The sequence below is a fragment of the Lolium rigidum genome, unplaced genomic scaffold (assembly GCF_022539505.1).
Source record: "Lolium rigidum isolate FL_2022 unplaced genomic scaffold, APGP_CSIRO_Lrig_0.1 contig_32528_1, whole genome shotgun sequence".
Lineage (NCBI taxonomy): Eukaryota > Viridiplantae > Streptophyta > Magnoliopsida > Poales > Poaceae > Lolium > Lolium rigidum.
The window spans coordinates 179,998-200,018 of record NW_025900202.1 but is presented as its reverse complement, the minus strand read 5'-3'; the positions used below and the strand labels follow the sequence as shown (position 1 = coordinate 200,018).

General features: G+C 46.0%; 1 protein-coding gene across 1 annotated transcript; it reads right to left on the bottom strand.

The window, feature by feature from the left end:
* Positions 1 to 6,397: 6,397 nt before the first annotated feature.
* LOC124680984 lies at positions 6,398 to 9,777 on the bottom strand. Its single transcript, XM_047215994.1, has 5 exons — positions 9,615 to 9,777; positions 8,595 to 8,683; positions 7,899 to 8,447; positions 7,508 to 7,655; positions 6,398 to 7,434 (listed from the first exon to the last, which is right to left on the bottom strand). Exons 1-5 carry the CDS (start codon positions 9,775 to 9,777, stop codon positions 6,776 to 6,778), a joined length of 1,608 nt encoding a protein of 535 aa, XP_047071950.1. The 3' UTR covers positions 6,398 to 6,775.
* Positions 9,778 to 20,021: the final 10,244 nt, after the last annotated feature.

The window sequence follows — 20,021 nt, the reverse complement described above, 5'->3', positions numbered from 1 at the left end:
TCAGGGAAAGGGTGTGGCGGATCCCGGCACGGAGGTGCCCACCCCTCCTGCAGCGACGGCTCCCGGCCTGCCAGAGGTGGATGTGACGGTTGTCTCCTTTGGCGCTTTATCTGCGTCTCCCAAGATTGGAGGAAGCCGACGTGGCTAGAATCCCCCGACACTTACAGAACAAGATTCATGGATCTATCAATGAAACTAAGTATCCCATTTCCATAAGTATGAGCAGTTTTTAATTATTTGGGCCGCTATTTCCTTCCATGTTTTTATTTCCGGTGTCTCACAAAGATTGGTTCTTCTATGGTGTTAGATCTACTATGCCATTTTGTACACTTCAAGAGTGATCGGTCTATTCTTCTTGTTATAAACGCGACAAGCAAATAACGAAGAACGATAAAAGAAAATGCAAGGAGACACGAGATTTAACGTGAAAAACCTCTTCCAACACATAAGAGAAAAAACCACGGGCGTCAGCCAGCAAAACTTAACTATATCGAGAAGTGTTTACAAACGTCGTGGATTATCTTATAATCTGATAAACCCTAACCGACTGCTTACGATATATATATCAGCCCAAGCCTACCGGCGACGGGGCTCGCTCCGCTCGTCAGAAGTTAGCCTTCCTTTAGTATATGAATTTGGATCACAATATAACATTTCTTTTCAGTTTTTGAGATATGTTTTTGTTTTCAATTTGGCGTAGGCAACATGCATATGGTGTGCGTGGTTTCTATGGGGCAAACAATTAATAACAACTGTCCGTACTATTCAACATTCAACGGTTGCACATAGCTGATCGATCGATCGATGTTGTGCTCCTATAGACACTAGATTTTGATCATGTCATTGAACTGGACAGGAGTAAACAAGAAACATCGGATGCCAGTTGGTAGTTCTTCGAGCATGTACAAGTGGTATATATCTATCAGGAGCTAAACAACGGAAAAACCTCCAGACACATAGCTGATCAGCTCGCTGGCTCAGCATCACTAAACTGTACCAAATATAATGATTTTTCACCGTCAAACATTGGCAGATCTAGGATTTTAAATCAGGGTGGTTCATCTTCAAAAAAAAAATTGATGTGGCCTACGCCTTGTCATGGCCATGAAAGTCTCAATTACATCTTCTTCATCCACTTTGGAGAAAGTATCTCTCTCAATGTATGTGACTAGACAATCATTGAAAAGGCTATCACCCATCTTATTTTTCAACTTGCTCTTGAAAAAACTTATTGCAGAAAATGCTCCATCAACATTTGTTATCGCCACTGAAAGAAACAATACTAATTTGATAAGCAAGTACACCAAATTATGAACTATATACCTCCTTGTTTCTACAAGCTTAACCGAAAGATCAACAAAGTTTTGTAGGCCTTTGAATTTTTCATATCTTCTCATGTCATCAATATAGTTATCAAGTTGTAGCTCAAGGTATATCAAATCTTGGCTTTTAAACTCATTGGGGTAGAACTCAGCAAGCTTGCGTACCTTGTGTGCATCAAAAGCAGCAAATGAGTTGGCGGGACTCAATGTCGACATACAAGAAAGCAACTCCATATTGATCTCATCAAACCTATTATAAAGCTCTTGAATAATTTGATCAACAATTCCAAGATAAACTTCTCTTCTAACATGATCATCATTTGTTTGACGTCGAGAAAACCGTGACAATCTTCCATAAGGCACATAATCATCCTTCATCACAGGAACTTGAATGCCATTTTTATTGCAAAATGATGTGACCTTTTCAAGGAATGCATCCCAACCATGCGATTTCAGCAAGAAAATCTTAGTCTCTTCATTCTTGAAGACTTCAACAATTCTACAACAAAATTGTTCAACATATTTTAGTATGTGGCTACACTTAATTGGACATCAATCCTAAATTCCTAATTGCTGAACTCCATTATCCATCACTTTACATTTAGACAATTATACATAAGTCACATAACAGTGACAAAAATCTGAAATTACCGAATTGTTAGAGTTGGAGGTTGAAGTGGGGCTACTGCGTGCTGGCCTGCTTGCCTTCTCCACGCTGCTGGAGCGACGGACGGAGCTGGGCCGGAACGACCACCGGTCGCAGGTGTCCTCCATATGATGAGAGACCGCAGCATGGTCGGCCCTACATATGATGAGAGTGTCATCGTCATATTGGAGAACGGGACAAGGCAGGCCAGGAGAGAGGGGGTGGCCAATCAAGCTGTCCCTCCAAGCTTTACGGATGAGGCGTTGAAGGATGTCAGCCACAATGATAAATAGGTATGGAGAAAGAGGGTCTCCTTGCCGAAGCCCATTGCGGCAACGAATCCAGTCCCCCGGGGCCCCATTGAGGAGGATTCAAGTGTGTCCGGTGGCAAGAATGCGGGACATCCACTCGCACCAACCTTCGTCGAAGCCCCTAGATTTGAGAATGGCCAGGAGGCTTTCCCAGTTAACGGATTCGAAAGCTTTTCTAAAGTTGATTTTGAAGACGACGGTGGGGGATTTTTTTCGGTGGCAACACCGAATGAGATCCGCAGCGTAGACAATATTTTCATAGAAACGACACCCTGAGAGGAACCCGGTTTGATTGGCATCCACAAGAGAGTGGATGGCACACTGGAGCCTAGAGGTGAGCACCTTTGTATAGCCTTCATGACACAATTCTGGAAGGAAATTGGCCTGAAGAGAGAGGGATGGTTAGCATAGTCTACTTTTGGGAGGAGGATCAAGAAGGCCCTGTGAATTCTTCTGAGGTCAATGGTACCATTGTAGAAGGAGGAGAAAACTCCAAAAACGTCCGGAGAGACCAAGTCCCAAAAGGTTGAGAAAAAGGAGGGGCCGAAGCCATCAGGTCCAGGGCTAGACTGTTTTCTATCAATAATTGGTATCTTTTGATATTAGTATATTTCCTTTATCGAAAAAATGTTAATTTTGACAAGAAAAGTCTTTATTTTTTTGATAGAAAAAATCTTGTGTGTTGCTGCTTGCCGATCGGGAGATTCACCTATCCGTGCACAAGTGTACCTCCCGTGATTTTTGAAATTTCCTTCGCCCTGGCCGATGTATGTGATGGCAGATATGTTGTGTGTCCTAAACATGTGAGCTGCCAGTGATTGAGATCCTTCTGGGTGGCAGATATGAACGGGCCTAACCGCGTATCGGTGCGTAAGGTGTTGCGCCTTTGCACTGTTGATATGGCGATGATCAGTGTTTGACTAGTTGATATCGATTTAATTCAGTGAGAGTGGAATTATTTTCCGTTTATTCTTAAGTAGCCCTCTAATAGTGTTAATTCTACGTTTAGTCGTTGTTCCATTTGAGGAAATAGGTTGGAGATAAAATGCATCTGTCTTTTGTTGCACGCCTGCATGCATCATTCACACATCACAATTGTTCTACACTTCCGGTGCATCAGCTCTGCTCGCAGCTCGCCGCAGCTCCCAGAGATAGTTGAACACAATGGCGTCGCGCATCACCTCTCTAGGTCGGCAAAGACGGCGGCAGAAACAGCCGGCCCGATTGGTGCACTGTTGTTCCTTGGTGTTCTCTTCTGCTTGGCGGCTTTCAGCTTTTGCAGGCTCAAGGAGCACAAATGCAGGAGGCTCGGTACCCTACTCAAGGCGTGCATTTGGCGCCGACGGGGCGGCAAGTGGGTTCGCTGGATGCAGTTACTTGCTCGAGCTCTCACCTTTTCCCTGTGCGGGGCATGCGAGCTCGAGGCGCCGAAATTGGCGGGGCTTGAGGGTGGAGCAGCTGGGGACGTGGAGCAGGGAGTGATCCAGGACCGACCCATAGGGCGGGGCAAAGGGGCGCTCTCCTCGGGCCTTTAGGAGCGAGGGCCCTGGCCCAATATTTTTTACATACTTGATATATTTATACCTCTATTTATGCCATAGAGTTTAAAATAATTTTAAAAAGTATAGATGCCCTAAGCTACAGTTTACGGTGCCTCTTACCAAACATTTATTTTAATATTTACACTTTAGGATTTACCATTTAGAATTATTTTATAAAAATATAGAAGGTCCAAGCTGTAGCTTACCGTGCCTCTACTCCAACTTCTTTTAACAAAAAATATTTAAACATTTTCTCCAAAGATACGATTTCTCTCTAGCCTTCCCAAATGTCCAGAAGAACACCAATCCTCATATTTTTTTATAATTAATCTTAAAAATAAGAATTATCTATATACACGTGTACACAAGTCGCTATTGGTAGAAATAAGAATTATGGCATAGTTTGCTTGATCAATAGAAATAAATATTTTCAAATGTATTTTCAAGATTTTGAAGACCATGGATCTTTCAAATGTAAATATTATTTAGTTTATTATTGCATTACTCTAATATTTCTCTTGCTCAATACTAATATTTTTTAAGTTTTTCGTGTGTGGTGGAGATTGTTAAGGGGCCAGAACACCAATCGTGCTTAAACTTTAATTAATATATACAAATTTAGCATAAATAAATACCTTTTAAAAATTCTAGAGTAGGAGGGCAATGGCCCCCTGCCATACGATAACTTCGATATTGTGAAAAAGGGCCCCTTAATATCGTTTCGCCCTAGGGCCTCCGAAATCTATGGACCGGCACTGGAGTGATCGCTCCTGGCGCGCCAGACCCGGCAGTACCTGCTCCAAGAGCGGGAGTGGCTGCTGACGGCCCGGACGGCGCGGAGGTGTCCGCCCCTCCTGCAGCGGCGGCTCCCGGCCTGCCAGAGGTGGATGTGACGGTTGTCTCCTTTGACGCTTTCTCTGCCTGTCTCAAGATTGGAGGAAGCCGACGTGGCTAAAATCCTCGGACACTTGCAAAACAAGATTCATGGATCTATTACCGAAACTAAGTATCCCATTTTCATAAGTACGAGCAGTTTTAAATTATATTGGCCGCTATTTCCTTCCATTTTTTTATTTCTGGTGTCTCACAAAGATTGGTTCTTCTACGGTGTTAGGGCATGTGCAATGGTAGGGAATGCACACCTTCTCTTAGCAGTCCATGTCATCTAGAGAAGACACACTAAATATAAGTGATACAATGTATTATCTCTTATTGGCATCCCTAGTAATTATTGAGAATCAATTAAATTTTAGAAGGAAATTGGGTTGTTAAGGGAAGACAAATGGTACAATGAAGAAAATTGTCTTCTCTTATTTTGTAAGGGATCATCCCTTAGCTAAGGGAAAACAACCTTCTTTTTCTTCAATCTCTCTCCTCCAACTAAGAAAAAATTTGATGTGGCATCTGTAAGGGAAGGCTGACGTCACCCCATTGTACGTACATGCCCTTACATCTACTATGCCATTTTGTACACTTCAAGAGTGATCGATCTCTTCTTATTTTCAATTTTCGAGATATGTTCTTGTTTTCAGTTTGGTGTAGGCAACATGCATATGGTGTACGTGATTTCTATGGGGCAAACAATTAACAACAACTGTCCTTACTATTCAACGGTTGCACATAGCTGATCGATCGATCGATGTTGTGCTCATCAAACTAGCTAGCTTAGCTCATATAGACACTAGATTTTGATCATCTCATTGAACCGGACAGGAGTAAACAAGAAACATCGGATGCCAGTTGGTAGTTCTTCAGGTACAAGGGGTATATATCCATCAGGAGCTAAACAACAAAAAGTAAATACGAATACAACCATGAGGTATACTTCCTCCGGCCTCTTTTAACTGATTCAGATTTAGTACAACTTTATACTAAATTTGAATCAATTAAAAGGACCTACTCCTATTACACAACAAAACTAATGAAACCGCTTCTGCCAAACAATGCCTTAGGGAGATAACAATCAGTTCAAAAAATCTGGACCCTCTTTTTTTGAGAACTCACGCCCACTTTACTCAAATAACATCAAAAAAATTACACACACCCTCGGGCGGGGTTTCGAACCACACATTCCGGCCTAGGTCTCTAGAAACTGAACCTCTCGCCAAGCAATGTGCGTCAGCATTTGATCTCCTTCCTTCATGAATGAACTGAACCACTGGAAGTCGTTCCTTCTTACCGTAGCTCTTGAACGACATGTCCATACAAGCCCTTCCCTTCACCCTCAATACTACAGATGACATTGAGACAGTCCGAAAACACCCTTACCCATTGTAGTAGGAGATCAGACCCCAATGCCATCCCCTCCCTACACGCCATGGCTTCCAGACATTCTGGATCCCTAGCTGATCAGCTCGCTGGCTCAACATCACTAAACTGTACTTTCACCATCAAACACTCATTAAAGCGTCTTTCAAACAAGATCATTGACATCGTAAATTCTATCGCAACAAACAAGCCAACATTTTTTCGGAGTGAAAACAGAGATCTTCATTTTACTGAAGTTGGCTACAGTTATCAACAACAAAAAGGAGTTATCAACAAAAAGGAGTTATCAACAACACAAAACGCAGAAGGTACCAACAACCTTCATTATTTTCTGTTCTCCCAATAACAGTATGAATGTTGACATGACTACAACTGGCCTGATTTACAGGTTGCAAATGCCTCACGACTGAAATGATTCCGCTTCTTACATATTTTGCTTTCATGTTCATGCTATGAAAGAATTTTAACTAAATTACCTCACCTAATCTAACAGAATGTACCACTTCCTCAGATACTCTATTCCACTACACGACGACGACAAAATATTGTCTACCACTGCTTTAAGAAAAAGAACTTTGACCTTAAGCACCAAAGAAACAATACAACTGAACCTAAACTTAACACAAAGCAAGGACCTACTGCAATTTTGGAACCAACTTGATAACAGCTCCAGAAGTAGCTTTGCACCTAGCTGGACATCAAATCCAGAACCAGCTCTTCCAAAAGATCATCTTTAATCATCTTCTCAACCTCCCTTCCTGCCCTGTCGATGTAGTCTGCTAAGTCCGGCCATGTCTGATTAAATGCTTGCTTCTCAGGCTTGGGCAAAATAAGCGCAAGTGCTTCACGTCTCTGAGTCAACCGCAGCAATAATTTCTCCAAGAGACCCTCTGAGCCCCACACTGGTGCCATATTCCTAGTGCTATTTACCCAAGGGTGCATGTCCAAACACGGGGCAAGAATTTCCGACAATATGGTGTTTACCATATCAAATGTAAGCTTCCTGTCTGACCTTGACCATTGAGGAACCTTGATGTATTTCTTTTCGAGCTTGTCAAACACATCATAACCTGCAGGACAGTTAAGAGACTGGCACACCTTGTACAGCTCGTCCTCCTTGACGCCATGAATACCAGATGAAATAAGTAGGTCCAACAGGTAAGAAAAGTCTCTTTCCTCTTCATCTCCAAATTCTTCAAGGATATCTTCAACCAGCTCTGTGGTTTCGTCATTTTTACTATCCTCCATCTCAGAGCATAAGTAATTATTAATTTCACCAAGGCCTAGTACGTCAGCAACAGTTCCAACCCATGGAAGATTTACTAGCTCAGGTCTTGGCTGGGGATCTGCATTGAAAAGCAACAGAAGATTAGCTACAAGAAAAGGATGAACGATACAAAGAATGGCGAGATTGCTTACCATGATGATCTCTACATTGCTTGATGGTTTCAGCATCGGAGAAATCTTCAGATAGAGGTTCAAGAACAGATACTGGGCTTGGCTGCTCAATCTCTTTACAGGGAACTACGGACATAGCATTTATACGTGCAGCAAGTGGACAGTGCACCTGAATTACAACAAAGGAGGAGCTCAACTTAGCTATCAGATTCGAGGCAAAGCAAAATTAGAATACAAAGAAAGTATTTTATACTCCTAGCTAATTTCAAAATCGATAGATGGTAATAAGCTTATTTATAATGGGGGATAACAGAGTGATGAGTTAGGAATAGAAATCTACTGGATGTTTCTGATTTTACAAGCACTTGGTACGGTATAACTGAAAGGAAGAATAGCAGGTTCTATAAAGTACCTTCTTGAAACTCATCCTCCATTGATCATTCGCTACTCTGCCCAGAGAAGAAAACTTGGAACTGTCGCTTGTATCACTAGTGTCACTTGGAAAACATACATGGAAATCATCCATGCTGCCACTGGAAGATAAACATACAGCCTTATCAGATTCACTGTTTGTACAGCTCCATGGTTGTTCAGATGATTCTTCATTTGCTGTCTGTGACCTTCTTCGGAGTAATGCATTATCCAACAAAGTTTGCCAGTGTCTTCCTTCTGAAGAATCAGACTGCTTATGAATCTCCTCTTTTCTCAAGGTGTTGACTGCTCCTCCAGATCGTGTAACCTTACGCCTTTGATTTACAGCACCGATGTAGTTTTGATTTCTATTGTTGTGGCCACGCCACGGTGGACTTAACTGTGACATTTTCCCTGGAAGGGATCGCTTCACACTTAACGGACCCATCTTCGTACATTCAGACCTTCCAGCACTTATAGCCAATTGATGACTGAAACTATTTGTACCACTGGATCTCTTATGCCTAAACTCACATAAGCCCGAGTAAAGCTGTAGTAAGAAACAAAGAAAAAATCAGAAACGAGGACATCAGGAAATACAATAGTTCAAGAAAATAAAGTTTCGTAAATCGAAAAAAATATATGGATTTGCATTGATATTGTTGACAGAACAATAGTGAGCAATTGAACAACTTACACCATCTTCTTTTACTGTGGCTCTGCTGGTACTTGTGGAGTCTGGCAATAGTCCATAGACACGCCGCTGCTTATCCACATGAGCAAACCCTAAGATAAAGACATAAACAAAAGAGGAACAGGTCAGCTCCAAAGCAACTAGTACTAGTATTTTGATACAGAAGCGTTCAAGATTTGGTATGTAGCATAATTTCTTTAATCCACGACAAGAACAATTCAAAGATGTCAGAGTACTAGCAGAGTCACAGATCTACATAGCTACACATCGAATCTCAAATGGCTGCATAGCCATGTCATCAAATAGGATTGCAGAGGCATCAAAAGGGAGTACAGAATTCGAAGAAAAAAAAAAGGGAGTTCCAAATTACTAGTAAGTTGCATCTATGATCCTTGCAGATGCTTTGTGGTTTAGACTGTTTGCGCCTCTGAATTTCCATGTTGTAAGAGAAAGGGGAATTGCTATAGAATTTTCAACCCAGTAACATGGCTACTTCTCTCTAGTAGTACTTTTCCCCCCCGAGGGTATACTCTCAAAATGGCCCCGTACTTATCAGATTCATAAACTGCATTATTGCAGTCTCGCTAGTCAATTTTTTTTGTTCTATATTCTTTTGTTCGGGCGAGCCTGTTGTTTGAAATTTTCCACGATCCCTTCCTTGTTGTTCGTTTCCTCGGACAAACACTAAATTGGAATATGTTTTGTATTTTCCTACCAGCGCGATTTGCATCGTTTGAACTAGAAGAAGCAGAAGCACCCCGCGGCGCAACCAAAATAGTAGCAGAACAAGCACGCAACCCACGCAGTTGGGCATGTCGTGACAACCATCCATTCCCGGAAGGAAGCAAAGTAATCCGTGTGAAACGATCCAACGAAAATCGCCCAAAAACAGCAAAATCATGCAACCGCCGACGCTCGAATTGTTGACCAACCGACCGTAAAAGCAGCAACAAACATAGAGTAGCCAGAAATCCGAGCATCGATCAAAAGCATTAAATCCTGGGGAGCACGGCGGACACTAACCTGCGGTACGCCGCGTAGGGGCGGTCGAGGCGGCCTCCTCCGGCGCCGTCGCTGGCGCGGACACCGTTCGTCTCACGGCCGCGTCACCTGCGGCTCTCGTCCGGCTCGACCGCTGCGTCCACCTGCACCGCCGGCCGCAGGCGCTCGCGCTCGGCCCGCCCATGATCCAGGCCCCGGCAACGGACAGGACAGGCAGACCCCGCAAGCAATCACCTCCGCTGACCGCTCCGGGGCACGTATTTGAGGGAGGGAACCGCCGCGAGGAGGAGACGGGGAGGGCTTGATTTGGGGCGGTCGCGTCGCCTTGGCTGGGGAGGGGAATCCGGGAGGAGGCGCGAGGTGAGGGGCCGCGAGGCGTTGGGTGGCGGCGCTGGCGCGCTGGCTCGCTCGCTCGCGCCCGGGCGGCAGCAGCGGTTGCGTCCGAATCAGCACCTGCCCTTTTCAACCTCGCGCCTCGCCTCCGTGGAATTTTTTTTGTGTGATTGTTCTCCGTGGAATTGCAGTCACGGCTTCCACGCTTGTTTTTCTTTTACAACTCGCCCCCGCTGCGCGTGGGCCCCAGGTGACAACAGATTTTGTTGTCTCTTCTCGCTGTTTCGCTTACTGAGGGCATCTCCAACCGGGCGACCCAAACGGACGCGCTGGGCCGTCCGTTTTGGGCCGTTTGCGTGGCCGCCCGGACACGCGGACAGCGCCCCGCGTCCGCGTGTCCGTTTGGGTCGCACGCGGCGCCCAACGCGGCGACCCAAAGAGACGCCACGTGGTTCGTCTTCGTTGCGCGCGCCGCGCCATGGCGGTGCCTCGACGGGACAGCCATGGTGGGCGGTGGAACGCGCGGAAAGATCCCGCGCGCACCAAGGTTCCCGCGCGCGAAAACGCCATTGGCGCGCGCTCGCGCCCAAGTTTCCCGCCGCACCGCCGGCTATAAAAGACGGCGGCGGTCTCACCCGCACCGCATCACCGTTCTCTTCCCTCCACCTTCTCCGGCGCCATGCCACGCACCCTTCGGTCCACATGGGCCAAGCTCTCCTCGCCGCCCGGGCCGGGTTCCCGCGGACGGACGAGGAGGAGCGCGCGGACTCGCGGTGGGTCGCCGACGACGAGGCGCTCCGCGTCGCCGCCGAGGCGGCGGCAAAGAAGGCCGGTGACGCGGAGATGGGGGAAGCGGCCGCGGAGGGCCGGCACGAGACCGGCCGACGGCCGGTACGCGGCCGTGGAGGAGGGGGCGGACGCCGCGGAGGAGCCCGTCGGCCGCGGAGGACCTCGCGCCGGCGAACATCAACGCCGCCATCGAGGAGCGTCTCGCCGACCTCACGCGCGTGACGAAGGAGCACGAGGGCATCCGGCGGGCCGGCCGCCGCGGCTTAGGCGACCTCCTCGGCCGGAAGAACGAGCCGCTCGCTATGCGAGCAGCCCGTCACCTCATCCGGATGCCGTCGCCCGAGCGACGCGCCCGGGAGGATGCTCGCGTCGGCGGAGCGCGGCCGGCAAGAGCGCATGCGCCGGCGGCAGGACAACCACGAGGCCCGAGCCGCCGGCCGCGTCCGCCCGGAGGCGCGCACCGCCGTGGAACGCGCCGCCCTGCAGGAGCTTGAGCTATGCGGGAAGCGGATGGTTCCGCCGCAGGAGGCGGAGCGCGAGCGCGCCCGAGCTGCGCGGGCGGAAAGGAGGAGGATGATGCCCTCCGTCCAAGCTGCCGAGGCCCGCGCCGCCGCCGACGCGCCACCCAGCCCGTAGGAAGCTGGAGTGGAATCCTCACGCGTACAGGCCGCCCGCGTCGAGTGAAATCCACGGCCCCGACGGCGAGCCGGCGAGGAGTCGCGCGGCGAGGCCGCCGGCCCGTACGTATTTAGGATAGAAGTAGTAGCTAAAAAAATTTGTAATGAGTTCTATTTAATGAAAAATATTATTTATGCCTATGACACGCGGGCCGAGGGCGGACAACCGGCGGACGCGAGCGACCAGCCTTTCGCGTCAGCGGCCACGCAAACCCGGCCAAGATTTGGGCCGGGTTTGCGTCGTTCCGGACGCCGCGGGCATCCGTTTTAGGGATGGGTCCGCACGCTGGGCCGGGTTTTTGTCCGGCTGGACCCATCCGGACGCGCGGGCGCGGGATGGGTCGCCCGGTTGGAGATGCCCCGAGCCGCTGTGTTCAGTCAGACTGACCGAGGCTTGACCTCCCGCCGTGGCGTCGTCTACCTATCGTGGTGATGCGTGGTTTGGCGGCTGTAATTAAATTAAATCACCGTGTGCGCGGAGTAATTGAGTACGCGGATGCTGGATTAGGGAGGCAATAATGGAGTGGCGTGATCAGTTGTGATCCATGGAGATCGCGCGCGCGGGTGTGCACATCACCGCATGTGCGCGCGATCGATGGAAGCATTTGATGATTTGAATACGAAATATTCTACGCGCGCGCGCGCGGAAGAAGGAGGTAGGAAAGCGTCTCACTCGAAATCAAGTCAGCGCCCTGTTCCCGCAAGAAATTAAGCCTACTACTCCGTACGTACTATACAGTGAGATGTAAGCGTACCGAGTAGTAGTCACTAGTCAGTACTATACTGCTAAGCTACGCCTACTTTTTCCAAGTTTCATGATTCTTATCGCAAATTCGCATGTATCTATATGTAAAATATGTCTAGAGACATTTCAATCAAGATAAAAAAAATAGAATTTTCCTAAGTTACATAAAAAATAATTTTACTGAGTTAAAGGATAGATTATGAATCCCGAACCGATAAGAGGCAGAGGAAAAACGAGGTGCCTGCTAGGGTTCGCGTCACGTTACCTCCACTGGCATGGGCGGATCCAGCCTATTGACAAGGGGGGGCAGCTGCCCCCCACTCAAATCTCTAATCTCTTTGTAAAATCTAGCTTAAATAGTGATTTGCCCTCACTTAGCAAGCATTTTTTCTTCAATAACCATATTATTGCCTCCTATCATTTCTGATTCTAGCTCCGCCCCTGCTCCCTGCTCCACCCTCAAGCCCCGCCAATTCCGGCGCATCGAGCCCGCACGATCCGCACAGGGACAAGCTGAGGGCTCGAGCGAGCGAGTATCTGCATCCAGCGAACCCACTTGGCGCCCCGCCGACGCCAAATGCGCGCCTTGGGTAGGTTATCGACCCTCATGTAGTAGCTCTCCTTGAGCCTGCGAAAGCCGAAAGCCGCCAAGCAGAAGAGAACGCCGAGGAAAAGCAGTGCGCCGATTGGGCCGGGGCGAGCTGCGAGCAGAGCTGATGCACTGGAAGTGTAGAACAATTGTGATGTTCTGAATGATGCGTGCAACAAAAGGCAAATGCAATCCTCATTTTATCTCCAGCCTATTTCCTCAAATGGAACAATGATTAAACGTAGAATTAACAGTATTAGAGGGCTTCTTACAAACAAACGGCAAACAATTCCACTCTCACCATGGGCGGATCCATCCTATTGACAAGGGGGGCTGCCCCCACTCAAATCTCTAATCTCCTTGTAAAAGCTAGTTAAAATGGTGATTTGCTCCCACTTAGCAAGTAATTTTTGTTCAATAACCATATTCTTGCCCTTCTCATTTTTGATTCTAGCTCCGCCCATGTCCGCTGGCGATGCCTCTGTTCAACCACGTCCCTGATGGCCTCTTAGGCCATGGAGGTATGTTGGGTCTTGGTTTTTCATTGGCGGGAGGGTGTCCAGTTGCTTGTTCTAGCGAGCTTTTTCGTTGCTAGGAGGGCAGCACATGGAGCTTTGTGTCCACGGATCTTCTGGGATCTCATCGATTTTCGTCTTCGTTGGTGTGGTTGCAGGTCACACTCTTCAAATCTACGGTTCTCATCTTTTGGTGATGGTTGCTTCTCTAGTGCGCTAGTTTTGCCCTGCTCTATCAAAGAGGGGTGATGACGGCATCGCGCCCGGTGGTCGAGTGATCTATTCGTAGTTTTTATTTCTCTTAACGCTCTTTGTACTGCTAATAATAATTATTAATCGGATTTGTTAGGTCTCAGTCAACTGTCATCCACAAAAATGCATTTGAGTTGCACTTTTCTGCCAGAAAAGTGCAAGTGATCTGAGTTGCACATTTTTTTGAACTGCAGTTGCATTTTTCTGAGTTGACAGGGACTTAAGAAAATCTCAGTTGACTGAGACATAGACACACCCATTATTAATAGTTTAGTGAATCTTCTTAACATAAAAAGAGAGATAATGAAAATAAAAGATGATCGCATACCTTTAGCTAAGAGATGATCTTCTAGAAAGTAAAAATGGCTGCTTTCTCCATATATGTCTTTCCTTGGCAATATAATTATATATTATGAATTTTGGTTTGTAATTGCTAGCCAGAGATGACAATAAAAAATAAATCATACTACTAATATCTATTGCCTTTCTCCTTCTCTTTCATTGTACACTCCCTTATCATCTGCTGCTCCCACGCGATACCGACCGGGAAAATGATCTGCTCGGCCTCCCTAATTTGGCCGGCAACACCTTATTACGCCTATCCGGCCCGGCACGGACCGGTGACAGTGAGATGAAGGAGTGATAAACAAACGGAGCCGGTAGCTCTGTTTCGTCTCGTTTGGCCAGAATAATCATGGCGAGTGAGCTCTGGACGTCCTCGTTGCGCGTCAGCTACCAGAGTACCAGTTCCGAATTCCGATCGTGTCCGGTCGTTGTACTTGTATGATTTAGCATGCGAATTGCGGCCAAGTTAGTATGAAAATACGGGACTGACCTGGCGAATTATTGGTCTCCTTCTGCGTGTACACACATTTATCGTTTATTAATACAGAGCACGCGCCATCCGAAATTTCGAATTTCAGACCGTGCAGGTATATGGAAGCTAGCTAGATATTTCAATTTTTTTTGGTTGTGCTAGCTTCTTACTGGAGAGATAAGACGTTGCTTACGTACGAACGTAGGACCGACGTAGCCACGTAGGGGATTGTAATAAGCAAAGTCGGCCGTCGATCGACCACGACCCAGCACCTACTCGCGCGCGCGTAAGTTTGAACTGCTCGGAAAATCTCTGGCTCAAACGAGTGGCACTCATAAATCATAATCCGTATTTTCAGCGGTGCTACTAGACTGTATGTGCTTAGTTAACGACATAACGTGCTTATGTAATCAGTCGGCAAGTCCCGCTAATATTTAAGCAAGACTCGGCACCTAGTCGCGAGCCTTGCGAGTATGAAGTATGAACTGTTCCCGCGGAAACAAGTGGACTTCCACCCCCTTGTTCGCTCAACTGTATTCAATCGTAGCGTTTTGACATGTAATCACTCAACAAATCCAGTTATCCTAGTACTACTAGTACTTACCACCTGGGAGGACTTTTCAGCAGGACGGTGTGAAATGACGACTGTACGCCATGATCTATATATTTTGAGCGGAAATTTGCACGAGATTCACATGCATGAAGCATTTAAACCGTGTTAATAATGGTTGTCGAAACTTTTTTTTATAGAAAAATACAGTATGACATGGATTGGATTTTGATCGTGCCATATCGTTTACATATTATCTTCTCGGTTCGAAGCGGAGCGGATAATAACAAGTTGTGCATTCAAATGCGGACATACTAGAACGCAGTTTTGAATTAGAAACATGCATACTTGGATTGAAAACAAAAATAGCTTAAATTTTTTTGTAGACAAGGAAGTACATTTCAAGAAAATCTTTTGGGGAATTTAACCTTTGAGCCTTGCATTAGTCAATTAGCTAAGAAAGCAGAGACATGATTTAGGATAAAACCCAAGCATTGACGAGATGGTACAAAAATAAATTTAGAAGTTACGCCAGCAGCCTACCAGTGGCAAAATTTAGAGCTCAACATGCTCGCCAAATAAAGTCGGAAACACAATAACTACTAACTTTATCATGTTGGTATTTGACTCAAAATCGAATTGTCCGGTTTATAATATTTGGATAATCTTTACTATTAGTTTGCAATCAGTGGTGTCCATCCATCAAAAGCCCATGGTACGTCAAAAAGACCCTATTACCTCGTTCGCGTGTTTCCTGCACAAAAAACCGTGTAAGAAAAACCGGAGTTCATCTCGCACCAAGCGAAGAAAACCAGAAGCCAGATGACCCACCCACACGATTCCTTCGTCCGATTCCGAACCCCCTCCTGCCCCGCATAAAAATCACACGGAAGGAGGAAAACCGGCAGGCAACCAAACCAGGCAGCCGATCTCCACGTTTGGCACGTCACCAATTCATCGCCATGGCAGAATCCCTTCCAGATACGTTCAATCCAAATTAATAGGGTGTACAAAGGGCTAATAAAGGCCCCAGGAGAGACTGTGGTGCCCCCGGCCAGCTGGCTACCCCGCACCAGCATGAAAGCGGATGCATCCTGTGTCTAGAACCAACATAATCCTTCCTACGGGATCACGCTGCTGCCGATGATAGGCAGGCCGACGATGACACGCACGCAGAGCATCGCGACGTTGCCGATGACATTCAGCGGGAGGCGCGTGATGTCAGCATCCGGAGAGCCAGCCAGGGCGACAGCGACGCACATGCGGAGCAGAGAAACAAATGCAACCCGCTGAGGCCTTGTTTACTTCTCTGGTATTTTCGGGGTTAGGAGGGGAAACGGCCCACGACCAAATCCCGTAACTTCCCGGACGACCTTTTTACTTCTCATGTATTTCCGGGAAAATTTCCGGCCCATCCCCGAACTTTCCGACCCGCTAAGCTTCACCCTCGGGTATCCTCACCCACGAGGGTACCCTCGTGTTTCTGCTCGTGGAAAGGGAGAGAGGGACGCGACCGGTGGCGCCAGGAACCGACGGCGGCGTGAAAGGAGACGGCGGCGTGGAAAGAAGGAGCAAATCGGCGTCGACGAGATCCTCCTCCGGCGACTGGTCCCCGGTGAGTCCTCGCATCTCGTCCCTTTTCCCCTCCCTGCTAGGGTTTCTTTGTCGTTGCCGCTGTCGTCTGCATCGGAGCTCGGATCTGGAGCCACCTCGCAGTAGTACCGTGGAGTAGGCGAGGAGTCCAGCCATGGTGACCATCCGCGGTTCGTGCTTCCACCCACGGGCGAGGTGGGTCGGCGGCCGGCTCCCTGGACAGGCCGCCGGTAGCAGCGGTGCATGAGCTCGCTGGTAGGAGCTAGGCATGGGCGGCTGCGCAGGCTTGTAGCCACGGAGGAGCCGGGAGAGGACGGAGCGCGAGTCTGTTTTCCCAGCTGATATCGTCCTTCTATGTCTGTCTATCTCAGATGAAGAAGAAATGAAGTTTGCGCAGCTATGACTTTCTACTCAGCTAGCTCACCAGAATCCATATACAGTTCGCTTCAGATTGCACAGATCTTTATACTCCCAGGCTTCAGATTTGCTTTGAGAGACAAACACCAACATGGACGGAAATGAGGATTTCAAGCTTTGTGTAACCAACACTTCATTAGTCATTAATCATCGCACAGATTTTGTGTTAATTTTTTCTCTGTTTGGTTTAGGAAATTTTACTATGAAGCTGCTTTAGAAAGTATATGGTACACCTTGATAAATAGAAAGTTTGTAACTAAATTGTGTGTCCAGTAAAAATTCAGTGAAGTACTTGTTCGAATCCATGATACTATGATCAAATAGTTGTGTGCAAAATATTTTTTCCAAGTTAAGAGTTTAATTCTTGTTCAAATTGACGATTCGTCACACAGTTTTGCGGGTCCGAGCAAGGCTGTAGATTTAGATGCCACAGTTGCTGAGCCCTGTGTAGTTTTATTTTCATCTATTTTATATTCTGTTGGCTATTAATAAAAATAGTGGAGACTAGTTTTACCTAGTTGCTTCTGCACTTTCTGCTTGCACTTTATTTGTAAGAATATATGATGTAATTAACCTTACTAGATGCTTTATTCTTGATTGTAGTCTGTATGTATCTTTTAATAAAAAATAATGTGTTGCAAGAATTGTCGTCTTTAAAACCGTGAGACCTTCCTCATTTGGGTTGCTGAAGACGAGGAGTCGGCTATCATGTGGCTCCGGGGTGAGCTGCAAGAATTGAGACTTGAGGTAACACTTCTGTTCTGCAAATTCCTTTTCAAGTCTAGTCACTGAAATACCTATATTTCACTGCAATACCAATAACACTTCTGATCTTGTTCTCCAGTTTGGTAATCTTGTATAGTTTGGTAACCATATGTTTTTGTGCTGACTGCTAGCTCTTAGCTCTTAGATATTAGCTCCAAATTAATTTGCATTTGCATTCTGTTTTCTAGTATTCTGCTTTACAAGATTTAATTTCTGCAAGATCGTGCTCCCTCTAGTGCTTGATTCTGATCCTGAGGCATCATAAGCATGTTATTTATGAGGTTACCTAACTGTTCTATCATGTTATAGTTGGTATCCTGGTAGAGTAACATGAAGTAGATGTTACTTTTAAAACTGTTGAAGTTAATCATTTACAGTAAGGGAGTGTTTGTTATCCAGTTTGGTAACCTGACAGAGTAGATGTTACTTTTTCCATTTCCTATTTTGAGACCTAGAACTGGAAGGAAGCACATAGATGATGCCTAGCTCTGTTAAGTTATGATGTACCATCTTATAATTATCATGCCAAAACTAATCTTGCTAATGTAGGTTCTCTGGTTGTGTCTTTGTCCCAAGCCTACATATCATGTCGATATTCTAAAAATGCACATAAATTCTGAATATGCACCAATCCTCTGCATCTGGAACTACTTTTAAATGAACAGTAATGCACCAATGCTTCCAAGATGCAGTTAGTATACATTTGAAGTATCAGTAAGCGATGTATCAGTACTAAATTTTACCTCTGCGTGTATTTGTAGCTGGAGGTCCTCTGGCAGCGGCGACGTGGTTTCCGACTTTGAGCGGTGAGCGCACCATGACTTCTAATGTTTTGTCAAACTGCATGACATTGAGTTTATGGCGGCGGTTGCTCATGTATTGGGTCGAGCATTTATCTATGTGTGTTCTTATTTGAGAAAATTGCATGACACTGAATTTATGTTAAAGACCGAGTTGAGTTTTTAATTTATTGGGTGTCCATTATCACGTCCTGGGATACAAAGGTTGAGTTTTTATCATCTGATCCCAATCGTGTCATATCCCCTCTCATCCCAGAAACAAAGTAACTAGAGGCTGCGGGAGAGGGTGTGGGGAAATGAGGGGGAAAATGGGGATTGGGTTAAAGGGGGGTTTTCACCCAATCCCCTCTCATCCCCAAACCCCTAGGGGATGGAAATACCCTAGGAGTAAACAAGGCCTGAGGCCGCATGGATAGCAAGCGCGCAAGGTTTCCCTTGCAAATCGGTGTGGTTCATGAATTGTTGGGCAAAATCTGAGATCTGCTCATGAGTTACTTTGGATCCTCCTTGTGCAAAAACTGACGATGACCACTATGAATCTCTGGTAGTAGAAAAATCTGCGTGCGGCTACCTAATCGGCAATCTGTCATACAACTCCTCGGAAGTTCCCGCGGTCAAGTTTCTCTTCTCCTCAAATTACAAGTTAAACTGTATCGATGTATCAGATATTCAGATTGCTTATGTTTCATGCAATGCCCTTTTGCCACAAGGAAATACTGTAGGCATGCCGTAGTCGTTGAGGATCTATCTGCAGTTCTTTGCACCGCAACCTTTCTCCATCTACTGCAAATCCCAGAAGAACAAAGCAGTCATCATAAGTCTTACTGCTGGCAAATAATTCCTAATTAAAAGCTCTTTCATGTCCTTTTGCTTTGTTGGCGGCAACTGAACTGGATTTTCCGTTTGTTCTTGTTTCAATGATCATGTCACATGAAAACAACACAAAAGAGATAGTAAAGGGGATGTTTGGAAACTTTCAGCGCAACTGCATCTTCTACCATTTCTGAATTGATGATTTGTTTCATCTTGAAAATCTACGTCAGGTACTCAGGTCAAGGTATTTTCCATTTATGGTAATGTGTCCTAGGAATACATGTACTTAGCCACAACTACTTGGATCTATACTACTGCAAAATATTGATGCCATGTAATTTTTGTTTGGATTGGGATTGTTTTGCGTGCAATTGAATCTGATACTGGTGTACTCGTGGATTAACATGAGTATATCCCTCTTCTTTTGGGCAAGTGTATCTCAACTTTATTTGTTCGTAAAATCTAAACATTTTTTCCTTAAAAAACATTTTTGGAATCATTGGCTTAGAACATTTATTTTTGTGATTAATTAAATGTTTACCCACGTCAGTAACACACATATATTGAGCTCAACTCCAAGCTTTGATAATGGAAGGTTTTGATATTTTGTTACAGGTAGGAATATTGCCAAGGGTGCAGAATGATCAGGATTGGGGATGGAGATGGAGATGAAAAGGCTCCAGATTTTGAAGCAACTTTGGTTGGGCTGCAACAACGCGCGGGCACTTTGCCAGTTCTCATTAATTTGTGAATAATCTATATATCCATGTTAT